A 16,309-nucleotide genomic window follows, 5' to 3' on the forward strand; every position below is an offset into this window, starting at 1 on the left:
TGCATTAAAGTAATTCTTTGTATATGCTTTGGAGAAAAAAAAATCTCAAGACATACTTAAAGCTTTAGGAAGACATGCCAGGATTGGATATTGATTAAATGTACAGGTAAGAGTCACAGTAACACACAAATGTGTGAAAAAACTGACGGTAACAAGGAAATTCCACTCCCTGCATTATTACAAGTTACACATAAGGCCAATTAAAATTAATTGATAGATTATCATCCCACCCGCCCCTCAAAAAAGGGCCCGCCCTGATTTTTTTTTTAATTTTTGCAAAAATTACGATTTCAAACAAACTTGCTTCCCAGTGACATGAATGATTATAACGTCCCAGAATGTTGGTTTGATATCTTCTACCAAGGATTCTTTGAATGTTACAGAGATGTAACTTGATTAACACTTTGTGTGATGCCTTTTGTCATTGATTTTTTTTGGTGGGGGGGGGGGGGGGGGGGGGGGATAAAAATAAAATCCTCCCACCCGCCCCATATTTTTTTGTAACCCTGGATGAAAGTCTACTAATTAAGTTGAATTGGCCTACGAAACAAATTTAAATCAATTCTATCATAGAGGGTATAAGGGGTCATGCAAAATGTCTGCATCAGTTCATTGTTCTTTGTTATCAGAATTAAGTCATGATGTCAAACCTTTAAAAAGTCCAGCTGAAATAAATATTGTTTAAACTTCATTTCTCCTGATTAATACATATAAATGATCCCTTAAACCATTTAAATACATGTATGTTAACACATTGCATTATATGAGTTAACTCAAAAGTTAAAAGCATTAAAATAATTAATTAGTATTAGGCCTATAAGATTTTATAGAAAATTGTTAATTCAATAAAAGCAAAATTTTAATTTCTTAAATCAAATTAATTACATGTTCATTGTATTGATTGACACAGAACAGTAAAAGCAAACACATTTCAAGGCATACACTAATTGAAAAGTGCCAGTATTTCTTCACGAAAGAGAGAATGACATTTGAAAAGCAAGTCCATCAGCGTTAATGGTCACCTGAGTACATGTAAGAAACACGAAAACCATGCATAACTAGTGCTGCATTTTGTTGCTGTAGTGAGTGTATCTATCAAACATAGAGATCATGTAATCAATTATTACAAATCATCTAGTCATAATTCAGTTCTGTATCATGAAAGAAATTCTGATACATTGTTGTTGTCTTTAAGATGCAAAGTGAGAGGGATGGATAACTAGACAGACATGCTGACTTCCCTATAACATCTACACATTGTTTTCATGGACCATTCATGATTGATTGATTGATTGTATCTTGCTTAACGTCTAACTCGAGAATTTTTCACTCATATGGAGATGTCACCAAGACCGGTGAAGGGCTTCAAATTTAGGCCTATGCTCGGCGCTTACGGCCATTTAGCAGTGAGGGTTCTTTAGCGTGCCACACCTACTGTGACACAGGACATCCGTTTTTAAGGTCATCTCCAAGGACCCGTGACATTCACATCTGATGCCGAGCATTTAGCGATGGAACTGTCACTACCTGTTTTAACGACTTGGGTCTGTTGCGGCCGGGATTCGAACCCCAACCTTCCGCATGCGGGTCGAACACTCTAACCTCTTGGTCACCGCGACGGTGGGGACCATTCATGATATGAAATTGATTTGTTTGCTATATGTTCAGAAATAATGGAAAAGATTCTTAAAAATTCAATGTCTTTTTTCACCCAATAATCCATAAATGCCTCCAACCCATTACAACAGTATGCAGTCAGTTTCTGTGCTAGATGTTCAGTTTAATTGTTTGGTGTCCAGGACATTATAAGAAAATTTTTTTACAAAGTCTAAACCACAGGCTCTCAACATTTTAAATACTGTATATATAATTAAAAAATTATCGTACTACATGTATAAACAATACATGTAGTTTATTCACAGTCTTCCTACATGTATAAACAATAGTTTGTTTACAGTCTTCCTATAAACAACAGTTTGTTTACAGTCTTCGTATTAACAAGTTTGTTTACAGTCTTCCCACATGTATAAAAAAAAGTTTATTTACAGTCTTCCTATAAACACTAGTTCGGATGAAACCACAAAACCGAGGTCCCGTGTTACAGCAGGTGTGGCACGATAAAGATCCCTCCCTGCTCAAAGGCCATATATTAAGCGCTGAGCATAGGCCAAACTTTTGCAGCCCTTCATCGGCAGTGGTGAAGTCTCCATATGAGTGAAAGATTCTCGAGAGGGACGTAAAACAATATACAATCAATCTCTGCTTTATCATGTAGAAAATTTTGTGGCCTCAAAAATGAGTATCTAAAATTGCCTAAGTGAACAAGGTTGATTGTTGTATCCTTGCAGTGAAAATTGTCAATCATCTCTTCCATTAAAGATCCCTCCCTGCTCAAAAGCCATAAGCGATGAGCATAGGCCAAAATTTTGCAGCCCTTCACCGGCAGTGGTGACGTCTCCATATGAGTGAAAGATTCTCGAGAGGGACGTTAAACAATATTCAATCCATCAATCAATATAAACACTAGTTTGTTTACATTCTTCCTATAAACAATAGTTTGTTTACAGTCAATAGTTTGTTTACAGTCTTCCTATAAACAATAGTTTGTTTACAGTCAATAGTTTGTTTACTGTCTTCCTATAAACAATAGTTTGTTTACAGTCTTCCCACATGCATAAACAAAAGTTTATTTACAGTCTTCCCATAAACACTACTTTATTTACAGTCTTCCTACATGTATAAACAATAGTTTGTTTACAGTCAATAGTTTGTTTACAGTCTTCCTATAAACAATAGTTTGTTTACAGTCTTCTTACATGTATAAACAATAGTTTGTTTACAGTCTTCCTATAAACAATAGTTTGTTTACAGAAAGACATATCATTATTTTTTTGGGAAATAATGTTAATTCAATTAATTCATAATGTTTAATACTGTTAATTTGAACAAAGCGCAAGTTTTTTGATGCATTTTAATTAGACCTAAATAGCCAAGCCACATGATGTACAAAGGTATAATATATTGACCCCCTCATTAATTAGGCCCAAATAGCCTAGACACGTCATGTACAAAGGTGTGATTTATTGACCCCCTCATTAATCATGTGATGTACAATGGTGTGATATATCAATCCCCTCATTAATTACGAATACACAACCCTGGCTTTCATGGCGGCACGGGAGAAATAAATATATAAACAAGTCACAAGTGAACATTTTTTGTATTAACTTATCCCAGCCAATTAATTTTGTACAAATGTATATTTTTGTTTATTACGTCATTTGTTTAATCATGATAATAAATGACATGAAAGATTATTCAAAAACAAAAAACTGAGCTACCGAATGCCAGAGTTTTGTTTGAATCTAAAAATTGTTGCATAAAGAGATCCTCAAAAACGGTCTCAATGGTATCCTTAATAGCAGCCTTCTGATAAACTCTATTATATGAAGTATATCATAGCAATGGTATGGGTACTTGCACAACATTTATTCATATCATAGTTTCCTTTTTCATTGTTTTCTTCTCTCCAATCATAATAAGTATAAATTAAATCAGTATAAAATGTATTGAGTGAACAAAACTTTATTATAATTATGTCTTCTGAATATGTCTCTCATTATCATAAACATTCTTTGTATTGTATTGCTCCTTTTGGGTCGATGATTGGTGAATAAATCGTATATCACATATACAGGGTGTCTCTTAATATTATGGCACTCACTTTGCATATAAAGAAAAGACTACATAAAGTTATTCCAAGTTCTCACTTTAACATGGCATTAAAAACTATTTATAAACATTACAGTAAACTACCTTTTTGATGTCAAATCATTTCTAACCTTGCTTTGTTTACTTTTAATTTCTAGCATGTGCCAAGGCAATTTGTAAACATCTCTAGACCTATAAATATCACATCTTTGAACACGAGTCATATTATGAGGTGATGACTGCAGGTCAAATTATGAATTAATCTTTCATAATTATTTACAGATTATAAGAATCACACTTTGTACAATTTTACATTTCTGCAATAATTTTCTAGAGACTGGTTTTCACTTTTAAATGTATAATAGGGACTAAATACAGGTGAATACTTTTTGGAAAAGAAGTGGATATGATGTTCCATTTTGACAGACAACAAATGGCGATAGGCAACTACCAATCACAATAGGTCATCTGAGTCAGACTTAGTGACTTAGAAAGAATATGATAACAAATTTTTTTGGCATTTGTCATCAGTGTAAACAAATAAACATTGTAAGTTATGAAGCCTTCTAACAATCCCCATTATAATACTATAAAATAGTCGTATTAGTTTTGTCAAAAGCAAATAATTTTACCGAGTTATAGGTCTACAAAATGTGTAATTCACTGTGAAGCTGTAAAAATCAAAGCCCCAAATGAAGATCAATTAGCTTAGAAACGTATATATGTGATGCAGTACATACTAAGCAAACCTCGACTGTAATACAAGATGTCACTTACTGAAACCCTTTGCAAGGGAAGTAAATTCTGTGTTGTTTTCAACATAGTCTGATAAAAATAAATTATAATGTTAAATGGTGAAGTTTACTTTCATTTTTTGAAAAAGAATAATAGAAATGCACATATTTCATAAATTATACTAGATCAAACTATGATGATTTGAGTTTCTCTGTCAAATTGCTCTCATTCTCTCAGTTTGGGAATTGTCTTAATTATGGATCAAAAGATTATAAAAGTCTATAACCATAAACAACAAGCAGCTGGCATTAGAAGTGAACATTACTGATCTTTTGTATATGCAGAGTTTCAAAACCAAGGTATCACATCATGGTAAGCATTGACACAATATAAAACCCTAACAAATACAGCCAGCTCTGTGCCACACATAGGTCAGTGGCAACGTATCTATATCAGTGAAAAATTCTCACACAGGATGTAACAACAAACCACTTTCATCACTGTGAAAAGTAATGCATCATCGCAGTGACAGCAGCAGATGCACTGTAAGAGACAGTGGAGCAACATGGAGGCAACCTCGGTCCAGTGACAGCAGCTAGAGCAACATTACAACCTCTGCACTAATTGTAAATCAGCATCCACTGCATAATAGCAATTGTCTAAATCCATTATACTAGCTGCTAACCCTGTGTCTAAATCCACTATACTAGCTGCTAACCCTGTGTCTAAATCCACTATACTAGCTGCTAACCCTGTGTCTAAATCCACTATATTAGCTGCTAACCCTAGCTGTGTTTAAATCCACTATACTAGCTGCTAACCCTGTGTCTAAATCCACGATACTAGCTGCTAACCCTAGCTGTGTTTAAATCCACTATACTAGCTGCTAACCCTAGCTGTGTCTAAATCCACTATACTAGCTGCTAACCCTAGCTGTGTCTAAATCCACTATACTAGCTGCTAACCCTGCGTCTAAATCCACTATACTAGCTGCTAACCCTGTGTCTAAATCCACTATACTAGCTGCTAACCCTAGCTGTGTCTAAATCCACTATACTAGCTGCTAACCCTGAGTCTAAATCCACTATACTAGCTGCTAACCCTGTGTCTAAATCCACTATACTAGCTGCTAACCCTGTGTCTAAATCCACTATACTAGCTGCTAACCCTGTGTCTATATCCACTATACTAGCTGTTAACCCTGTGTCTAAATCCACTATACTAGCTGCTAACCCTGTATCTAAATCCACTATACTAGCTGCTAACCCTGTGTCTAAATCCACTATACTAGCTGCTAACCCTGTGTCTAAATCCACTATACTAGCTGCTAACCCTGCGTCTAAATCCACTATACTAGCTGCTAACCCTAGCTGTGTCTAAATCCACTATACTAGCTGCTAACCCTAGCTGTGTTTAAATCCACTATACAGTCTATACTAGCTGCTAACCCTAGCTGTGTCTAAATCCACTATACTAGCTGCTAACCCTGTGTCTAAATCCACTATACTAGCTGCTAACCCTGTGTCTAAATCCACTATACTAGCTGCTAACCCTGCGTCTAAATCCACTATATTAGCTGCTAACCCTGTGGCATGCTCAGAAGTTGGAAAGACATTCTAGTAAAAAACTTACTCCGAAACCTCCTGAAAACACCTACAGTTATATCAATGTTCATATGTGCAATTTTAGAATAAGCTAGCTATGAATGTACCGAGTATGAATAACGTTTAATAATGAATCAAAACTGTTCATCAGCATCACTTTGCTATAAGTGAGTTTTACTCTCTGTGTGTGTAATCATTATTCATTAGGGCAACTTATTACATTATCACACACAGAATGCCATTTATATCCCAACATATGATACCATACCAGACACTGAGCGATCCATACTCTAAATTCATACTTTTTCTTGTTCAACAAGAATAACATATGCACAAAAAAGGGGAAGATAAGTTTTGCAAACTGCATCTTGTCTAAGCTACAAGCTGCATCTTCCAATTATGCATGTACAGTACTAATTGTATGATCTAACTTGCAGAAATTTAAAAAAAAAATAGAAGTTTTCTAATAATTTGATACTTTCCTGTGTTATGCAATATTGGCTGACTAGAAATAAATAAAGGATCTTAAACGCTTATGGCATATGAAATTTATGAAATGAGTTACCGGATTTAATACTTTCCGAACCTAATGGCAAGGGAAATATTCAAATCTGGTAACAAATTTCATAAATTTCATATGTCATAAGCACAAGTGTAAAATTATATTTATCACACAGCTATCATTAAACGCACACTTTAATTTACTGTCCATTTTACAACCACAGAAATTTTTTGCTTTCAATTCCATTGTGACGTCGTCGCTATGTCATGGTTTGAAGAAACTGGAAATTATTTTCACTTCATAAAAGACACAAAATCCTCTTGGAACAACCTTGGTGACAAAACAAGGTCTTTTACCATCAATGTTAACAATATCAAAGGATGACATGTTGTTTTGTTTACGTGGTGCATGAATGACTGACTTACCTAATTTGCATAATTATGAAACTGTGCTACGAGTTCGTATCATTTTTACGAACAGTTATGAACCTGGGAAAAGTACTGTTGTTTGACAAAGTTTTTTGTGTATCTTCATGCTTTAAATTAATTTACACAATAAATGAGTCTTGCTGAAAATTATCACTTGCAAAAATTGACTTTTTTTTCTTGCTTGTTCACACAAATCATTGCAGTTTAGATTAGTATTCCAAAGACTGATACACCGTGCATATACTGACAAGAGGGTAAGGGCATAAGGTTAAAACTGTGTGCAGGGTTAATGTCTGTGAATCACAAGACTGGGTAAATATATGCATTCTTACTGTATTTCACTACAAGAGAACATAATTTATGTAAAATTGGTACATGTAACTAATGTCTATAGTGTTAGTAACTCATTCATCAACATGCATAAAATTTAATTAATTTCTGAAACAATATCATTTTGTTAGACAAAGTATGATATTCATATGAGCAATTTTCGAAGGGCATATTATTTCTACAATTATCATTGTGTTGAGGGAGGCATTACACATTTAAAAATATGTGTGTACTTTATGATCAGGTTTCATGGTTTAAACTCACCACAAACTTTAAATTAAAAGTTTATATAAAACAATGAATATACTGTATATCTTTCCAAAATATCTTTAGTGTTTTTAGAAACTACTATACATAATAAGTCAAGGCAACTTTTCAAATCTGAATTTCACTGTACAATATAAATTGTGTTGTACATGAGTACTCTGAATGAAACAAAATTAAAAGCACAAATTTTTGAAATATTTGCCTCTGTCTTGATTAAATCAAACTTTTCTGTCTAGGGATTGTAATATATATAATATTACAGATCATAAAATCACCGACTTTTTTTTAATGTCAAGGCAAAGCTTTATAGCTACCTGAGAAGTCCATCATTCACCGAGTCTGGAGGACGAGCTGTCAGAATGAATATTCTACTTCCAGGTTAACTAAAGCATTGTATTGACCAGGAATAAGTCAATCATTGTTTATTATGATGGAATAGTTTTAAAAATAGAAACTGATCACTAGACTCTACGAAACGATGTCTGGTCGGCCATCTTGTGCAGGCCCAGTGATTAGACGCGAGGTTTAAATGGATGACCAGAAAATATTAACCAGTTGTATTAATTTGGGAATTTCTAATTTATTGTTGGAAAAATATACCTCGAAAGCATGCGTAGGTGAACATAACATCCTATTTTTGCTAGATTGTTGGATCTCAGCCAATCAGAAAGCTCAGAATTATTCAATCATATAATAATTACATCATAATTATATATAATCAAATACATTTATTCACAATACCCAGATGCAATATTCCTACTACATTGTACTGATACTGATACACACAGAAGTAAACATATTGTACTAGTATACATGTACTACGAAAATCTACTTCCACTACTTCACACAAATGAGACATGATGGAAATGACTTACCGGACTTTCGTTCTAAAGTGGTTAGTCCGTGAATCGTGTGGGCTGAGGGTACCTGGACAGCTGGATCCTCTGTTTTGTATCCCCTGTTGGGGATGGGAGGGGCATTACTAAGGTCCTGTTTAAAATAATATGGACACATTAGCCTCCATTTCCATATCCCATCCAATGATTTAGCATAAATCAAAGCCAGCTAAATACAAAACTTCTATTTTGTTTACTTTTCCTACACAACACATTTCATATAGACCCAGCAAAACTTTGTAAAGGCTGGTGGGCATGATGTAGGAATTACTGAAGTACAATTAATCTCTCATATAACTAAGGAGTAAAATCCTTCATATAATTAAGGAGTACAATCCCTCATATAATTAAGGAGTACAATCTCTCATATAACTAAGGTGTACAATCCCTCATATAATTAAGGAGTACAATCCCTAATATGATTAATGAATACAATATCCCTCATATAATTAAGGTGTACAATCCCTCATATAATTAATGAGTACGATCCCTCATATGATTAATGAGTACAATCCCTCATATAATTAATGAGTACGATCCCTCATATAATTAAGGAGGTATAACACCTAGCAGAGGCTTCATTATTTTCCAAGATGGGGGATATCTCCTAAAATTCTGGATCGAGGCACCACCAGACACCCGGTGAGAGTCATTTTGAGCATTCGAGACTGCAATTCTTAATTGAATATAGTAGTTTAAAAGATTTCTTTCATCTTAGAATTGAAGAAAATTTAATATGGTCTTTCTGGTAATTCATATTACCCAAAACAAATAATATGCAAAAAGTAAACTGCAGTGCACACCAGGTACCAATGATAAATGCTGTGACCAGGCAGCATACAGTAAAATCAATTTATATTGATGACTCCAATTAGCCTGTTACACTTTTATTAAGATATTGAAGCGACTGAGAAACAAATTTGGACATTGAGTGACTGACAACATTTTGAAAAAGATACATTATGATGTATATGAATTATGCCTGTTAACATTTACATAGTCATATATACACAATCTTTTTCATCTGTCACTACACATATCATTATGTCAACCATCTTGTCTGTCAGATAATGGCATTTTCACCTTTATTTTTCCTTTTAAGTGGAAAAAATCATCTGTAATAGATTCTTGTTATGATATTGCGACCAAAATGTATTAATGTAAATTTTATGCTTGGTTATATTTAAAGTAGAAGATTTGTTAATTAAAAAGCGCTAAGTGATTTCCATTCGAGTTGATGCTTTTAGCGACATTCAGACTCCCTCACCCTTTCCTTGTACCATTGCATAGTAAAAGGTAGTTCCGAATGGCCTGGGTTGCACAGACATATCAGACACTGAACCGATACCAACAAATGAAAAGCATTTTCAAGGAACTTTAAAGCACACAAGATAAAATTTTCATCTTAGTTAATTTAATCTTTCTCCCATTAACAAATGCTATCATAAGTGGGTAAAAGTACTGGGTTCCAGCTTAATGAGAGCACGTACTAGAAGTCAATATTTTTAAAAAATGAAGTATGGTACTTCACATTGTCCTCTAAGTTATTGTTACCTATCTGGTTAGCTCCGTGGATTAAGGCAGCCAATCTATAAATCACAAATTCATGTCTAGGGGCTTTAAAGGCGAAGGCAACCCAAATTTTTTTTACATGATATACGATAAGATTAATTATATGATAAAGATTTGTCATATTATTCTGTTGATATACAGCCTAGATAAGCTTCAGTACTAATTTGAAATCGTTAAAAATTTAAATTCCCACTATCTATAGAGGCTGCCATTATGTGGAACTCTTTTGTATTCAAAACCACAAAAATCAATCATTTTGAAGTCACACCATCTGTTCCGGTTTTGATAAGATTCTAAGATCATCAAAGATGTGCATGTGGTAGATTTTACGAATAAATAGGTTGATGCCTTCCTGTAGTTAATTACAACTAATGCAAAGGGGAGATGTGAAAAAAGTTTTCTTTTTCGAAATTCCTGACATAACCAAGTCATCTGAAAAGAAAAGACTATGTGAGTATGTCAACTGTGGATCCATCATTTGCGTAATAACAAGTTGAGGTTCGAGACATTTGTGTGAAGAAACATGTACCATCTGCCTGGTCTGTGACTCGACTGAACGACTTCTTAAATTCTTAATTTCTTCTTGAGAAAGAACAGGCTCAAATCTATATGGCTCCAAACTTAACTGGTTGTGACTTGTCATGTTTACAGTGCTGCTGATGAAATAAACTGGAACCGACGGTGTGACGTCAAAAATTATACTTTAATGGCCGCTCTCATGGTGGCAGGTAATTCAAAATATATAATAGATTAATATTGATTTAATTGTTAAGCAAAGATTTTTGTTGTTAAAGACTGTCAATTACAATATCAGTAAGTAATACTTTATTCATAAAAGCAACAATGTGGTTAAGGTTGCCTTTCCCTTGATTTTCTCTGTGACAATATGATAATGAAAATGGACATTGTCACAAATGAGAGAAAAATCTATCATTTTCAGTACCATTAAGATTATATGTATTTATATTCTATAATTCTGAACCATTAATATCAATTCTCTTACATTGTACTTCCTTAAAATTTAATGTGTCTTACCATTTTAGCAATGTCAACCTCTGTAAAAGAAGAGAAAAAAATCATAAAAATGTTATTTCCATTTTTCATGGTTACTACTATGTAGTTATGTATTCAAGTAATTTTTACTGCTTTAAATATCTTGTCTCATCAATCTGACAATTCATATTATATATATTGTGGTCAAACAAACTTTTCCGTTTCCTTTATTTTAAAACTCAAACAAAAATGAACATCATTCAATTCTATAGGATGAAAATCCTCAAATCACCTGAATATGTATCACTTCTCACAGAAGACCCGATTTTGGAATCGCTGCTCCTCTTCTTTGCATAATTTTCACCTGTGATTGTTTCATACATGTTGTCATTACAAGCAGTGGCTGGTCCAAGACTTTTAGAAAATGGAGCCGTTTTCTGGACTTGTGAATACAAAGCAGGTTCATGACTGGAAGACCTCTCAGAAATTTGTGGTTTGGCTTTGTCATAAAACTCCTCATTAGTTTGAGTAAGTCCTTTAGAATTCCGTGTCTGATTCACAGAACTATTGGTTTTTCCATCATCTACATTATCAATGTAAGAAATTCTTGATTGACTTCCAATCGTTATCACAGTCTTGTTTTTGGGAGCTGACTCTATGCTAGTTTGTCTGTAACTCACTTTGGGCTTGCTGGGATCTGAACTCTCAGATGGCCCTGTCATAGGCTGAGAAAACTGAGGCCCTGATCTTGCATTTGTGGATTCTTGGAATTGGGGACCAGACTTTATATTTGCTGGTGGTTCGAACTGGTGTCCTGGCCGTGAACTGACAGTTGGTGGAAAAGAGTTAGTATTGCTGGACATTTCATGGGACCCTGGTTTGGAGGAATGAGTCTTTTGAAAAACTGGCCCTGATTTACTATTTGAGGATTCAAACTGATATCCAGATTTGACACTCTCTTCAAAGACAGGACCTGTCTTTGGATGGTCCTCAAGCTTTTTGTGTAAAATTGCTGGTTTCTCCTTTTTTGCTATTTTTGGACTCGATTGCTCATGGTGGAATTTTAAATGATCTGACTTGTTCATGTTTTCATACTTTCCATCATCACAAACATTTTCATAGCCAGCCGGTTTTCCTCCATCTTTAGGCTCTGGAACAAATGCGGGTTTAGGTTTAAGGTTAGGCTTGGGGTGCGAGGCTCTACGTGGTGCTGATTCTGCTGCTTTCTGTAAGTCCTCTAGTGCCTCTTCAAAGGCCTTGGGTGTGGAATACATGTCAATTGTCTGCAGAGCATCCCTCTCCAGAATGGAAATGATGGCAGACGTACTGGGCGAATCCTTCGCTAGTTTGAAAGTAGGCTGGTTTTCTCCAATGCCAACCATTTCATAGGGATCCACCTCTTTATCTGAAATACAAAGTGTCATGCAATCATTCTTTAAATGATGTCTTCTTTTGTGCACCTCTTTTTATTCAAAAATTGAAAGGTAAACTTACTGGGGTCTGTGTGGCCATCAAGATCAACATTGTAATACTCATCCTAGAAAACATTAAAAAATTGGAAGTTTACACGTTAAAACTTTAAAGTTACGATGACTGTTTATCAAAATTCAAATCGTTTTCATAGTATTACATAGATCCAGTCAAAAAAGTAATTCTGTTGTATTATTTTTGTAAAAATAAATTCTTATCACGTTACAGAACAAAGTAATGATTTTTAAAATTCTGAATAATCAAAATCAACAAAATAAATCTATGCATATATTTCCAGATTAATTGTAATACATTTACTGAAACATTGATTAAAATCAAAAACATCTCGAGTAAAAGCACAATATCTCTTATTACATTTCCAGGGCTGGGTTCAAAATTTGCATAAATGTTGCCATCCAATGCCTCTATATGCTGCTGGAACAATTCCCGGACACAGCGATGGGCCATTTCGTACTGGTCCTGAAAAAGGAATCATGAATTCCTGTTATCATGCGCATATATGGTTTTTCAGTTTCAATTATATGCATGTACATTACTAGAGCAGACTCAAACCAGATGCAGTGAAAACACATAACAGATGACATGATTGCAGACTCAATCCCTTGTTTAAATTAACCAGCCAATGAAATTACAAAATGTCAATGTTGCACTTTCGGTTGAGCATCACTGAAGAGACCTTATTTGTCGAAATGCGCATCTGGTGCATCAAAATTGGTACCGTATAAGTTTTACATTGTAAACACAAAGTCTATGAATATAATTCAAAAGCAAATTTATTTCAATTATATAAATATATATGTGTATATATATGTATAGTTTGGTTGCTATTGCAATCATTTTTGAAGTTTACATTTTGATGTTTTTATGTTAATTTCATAGTTATTGAATTGGTAATCGATTATTTAGAAAGGATAATGTTAATAATTATGATTCTGTGCATCATCAAAGTGTATGGATCTTTAATAAAGAGTGACATTCAAACATTTTGAATTTATGCATTTTTTGTATATTTATAGTATTATGTATCCCCTCTTCCAGGGAGAGACATATTGTTTATGTACTTTCTGTCTGTCTGTCACAAAATCTTATGAATGCTTCTTGTAATGTTACATACCACAAAACAACATCAATAGGAGTTACATACAATTTCTGTTGTCGAAACCCCATGCTAATGTACTCGCCATGTAAACTGTTGTTTTGCTTTGCCTACCATTGTGTAATTTTATTAATATTTTGCATGTCTTTACATGTATAAACAATCAATGGTTAAATGCGCAGGTTACTTTTATGACTGATGTTTGTATAGTTTTGAATTTAACCAGTTAAAGCATTTCGAGGTCACTCATTCTCCGCCAGGTCACGTTTACACAGAGATATTTTATATTAATCATGACGATACTTGATACAATAATGCATTATACATTGTACATATAATCATGATTTAGTCTGGTGTATATCTAATCGTGTCTTAAGATGATAATCAAATTTAAGAATTACCTGGAAGTTACGTCCAAAAATTAGAAACTATGGAACACATTTATGGTCATAAATCAGATTTATATTTTGTATGTATGGAAAACATTTACTGCTATAATTTTATAACATTGTATTCTATCAAAGTGTTGATACCTGTCATTCAATATTACTTTCAGCCTTTTACTAGATATCATATGATCGCCAAACTGAATAAAGTGTCTTTTACAAATACTGGGTGTTTATGATATTCAGCTTTACACTTCTCCTGTATGGCTTATCAGATAGAGGAGAATCCAAATATTATTTTTCTAAAAGTTAGAGTGGATCTAATTGGGGATGGAGGATGTAAAATACCATGTGAACACTTCTCCTCCTTTATATATCTGTAAAATACCATGTGAACCCTTCTCCTCCTTTATATATCTGTAAAATACCATGTGAACACTTCTCCTCCTATATATATCTGTAAAATACCATGTGAACACTTCTCCTCCTTTATATATCTGTAAAATACCATGTGAATCCTTCTCCTCCTTTATATATCTGTAAAATACCATGTGAACACTTCTCCTCCTATATATATCTGTAAAATACCATGTGAACACTTCTCCTCCTTTATATAGATGTAAAATACCATGTGAACCCTTCTCCTCCTTTATATATCTGTAAAATACCATGTGAACCCTTCTCCTCCTTTATATATCTGTAAAATACCATGTGAACCCTTCTCCTCCTTTATATATCTGTAAAATACCATGTGAACCCTTCTCCTCCTATATATATCTGTAAAATACCATGTGAACCCTTCTCCTCCTATATATATCTGTAAAATACCATGTGAACACTTCTCCTCCTTTATATAGATGCAAAATACCATGTGAACCCTTCTCCTCCTATATATATCTGTAAAATACCATGTGAACACTTCTCCTCCTATATATATCTGTAAAATACCATGTGAACCCTTCTCCTCCTTTATATAGATGTAAAATACCATGTGAACACTTCTCCTCCTTTATATAGATGTAAAATACCATGTGAACCCTTCTCCTCCTTTATATAGATGTAAAATACCATGTGAACACTTCTCCTCCTTTATATAGATGTAAAATACCATGTGAACCCTTCTCCTCCTTTATATAGATGTAAAATACCATGTGAACCCTTCTCCTCCTTTATATATCTGTAAAATACCATGAGAACACTTCTCCTCCTTTATATGTCTTATCTGATAGAATTGGAACTTTGTACAATGTTTCATTGCCATCTGTAGATGAGCAAATTGTAGGGACAGGAGGATCCAACCTTTTGACCCCAAAATCAATAGGGTTTAATTTATTACCAGTCTACAACATACATGTACATGTATTTCACAAGTCTCAGACTTGTGGACACAAGCTAATTTTGAACCCTGCTGGTGTATATTATCAATAAATCTCCACCGCAGTATCATAACTTTTTCTGTACTTACTGGAGTCTGATTACCATAAGACTATGTCGGTACTTACTGGAGTTTGAGTATCATAAGATAATGTCGGTACTTACTGGAGTCTGAGTATCATAAGACTATGTCGGTACTTATTGGAGTTTGAGTATCATAAGACTATGTCGGTACTTACTGGAGTTTGATTATCATAAGACTATGTCGGTACTTACTGGAGTTTGAGTATCATAAGATAATGTCGGTACTTACTGGAGTTTGAGTATCATAAGACTATGTCGGTACTTACTGGAGTCTGATTACCATAAGACTATGTCGGTACTTACTGGAGTTTGAGTATCATAAGACTATGTCGGTTCTTACTGGAGTTTGAGTATCATAAGACTATGTCGGTACTTACTGGAGTTTGGATCATGGATTGTCGCTGTTCCCTCATCTCTCTCACTATTTCATACAAGTGAAAATCACAGTCTAATTTCTGAAAAAGAATCCATCAACATATATCTACAATAATACGTTTAACTGTATGATTTTAATTACATGATTTCTGACTGAGATCTCATGCTGTGAAATTTTATCTTTAATCATATATTACATTTATAAAAACTTGCACATTCCTTGACATCACAGTTTTCAGAATACAGTAAAACACGGTTATAATGGGCACACTTTTAATGAATTCACACATATTACTGTAACAAAGGATATTTATTCTCCTGTGAGAAAACGAAAATTTTATTAAATACCGGTATAACTATGGTTGGAAACCGGTACTTGGTATCGATACCATACAAAGGACTTGTTTCAAAATTACCGGTAAAATACTGTTTCATTTCATACTGGTATCGATATCGGTAATTATA

General features: G+C 34.0%; 1 protein-coding gene across 20 annotated transcripts in view; it reads right to left on the minus strand.

Moving 5' to 3' along the window:
- Positions 1-16,309, minus strand: part of LOC125654825 (tyrosine-protein phosphatase non-receptor type 12-like) — a 47,387-nt gene that overhangs the window by 10,240 nt on the left and 20,838 nt on the right. For 4 of the 20 annotated variants that reach the window (XM_056144752.1, XM_056144747.1, XM_056144748.1 and 1 more), the window contains exons 8-16: positions 15,847-15,924; positions 12,884-12,988; positions 12,533-12,575; positions 11,331-12,443; positions 11,081-11,100; positions 8,453-8,567; positions 6,079-6,099; positions 4,489-4,536; positions 651-665 (exon numbers count right to left, since the gene is read on the minus strand). In XM_056144752.1, the coding sequence (XP_056000727.1) occupies positions 651-665; positions 4,489-4,536; positions 6,079-6,099; positions 8,453-8,567; positions 11,081-11,100; positions 11,331-12,443; positions 12,533-12,575; positions 12,884-12,988; positions 15,847-15,924 (1,558 nt within the window). The other 16 variants (XM_056144753.1, XM_056144749.1, XM_056144750.1 and 13 more) reach the window with 7 other exon arrangements.

The sequence above is a fragment of the Ostrea edulis genome, chromosome 7 (assembly GCF_947568905.1).
Source record: "Ostrea edulis chromosome 7, xbOstEdul1.1, whole genome shotgun sequence".
NCBI lineage: Eukaryota > Metazoa > Mollusca > Bivalvia > Ostreida > Ostreidae > Ostrea > Ostrea edulis.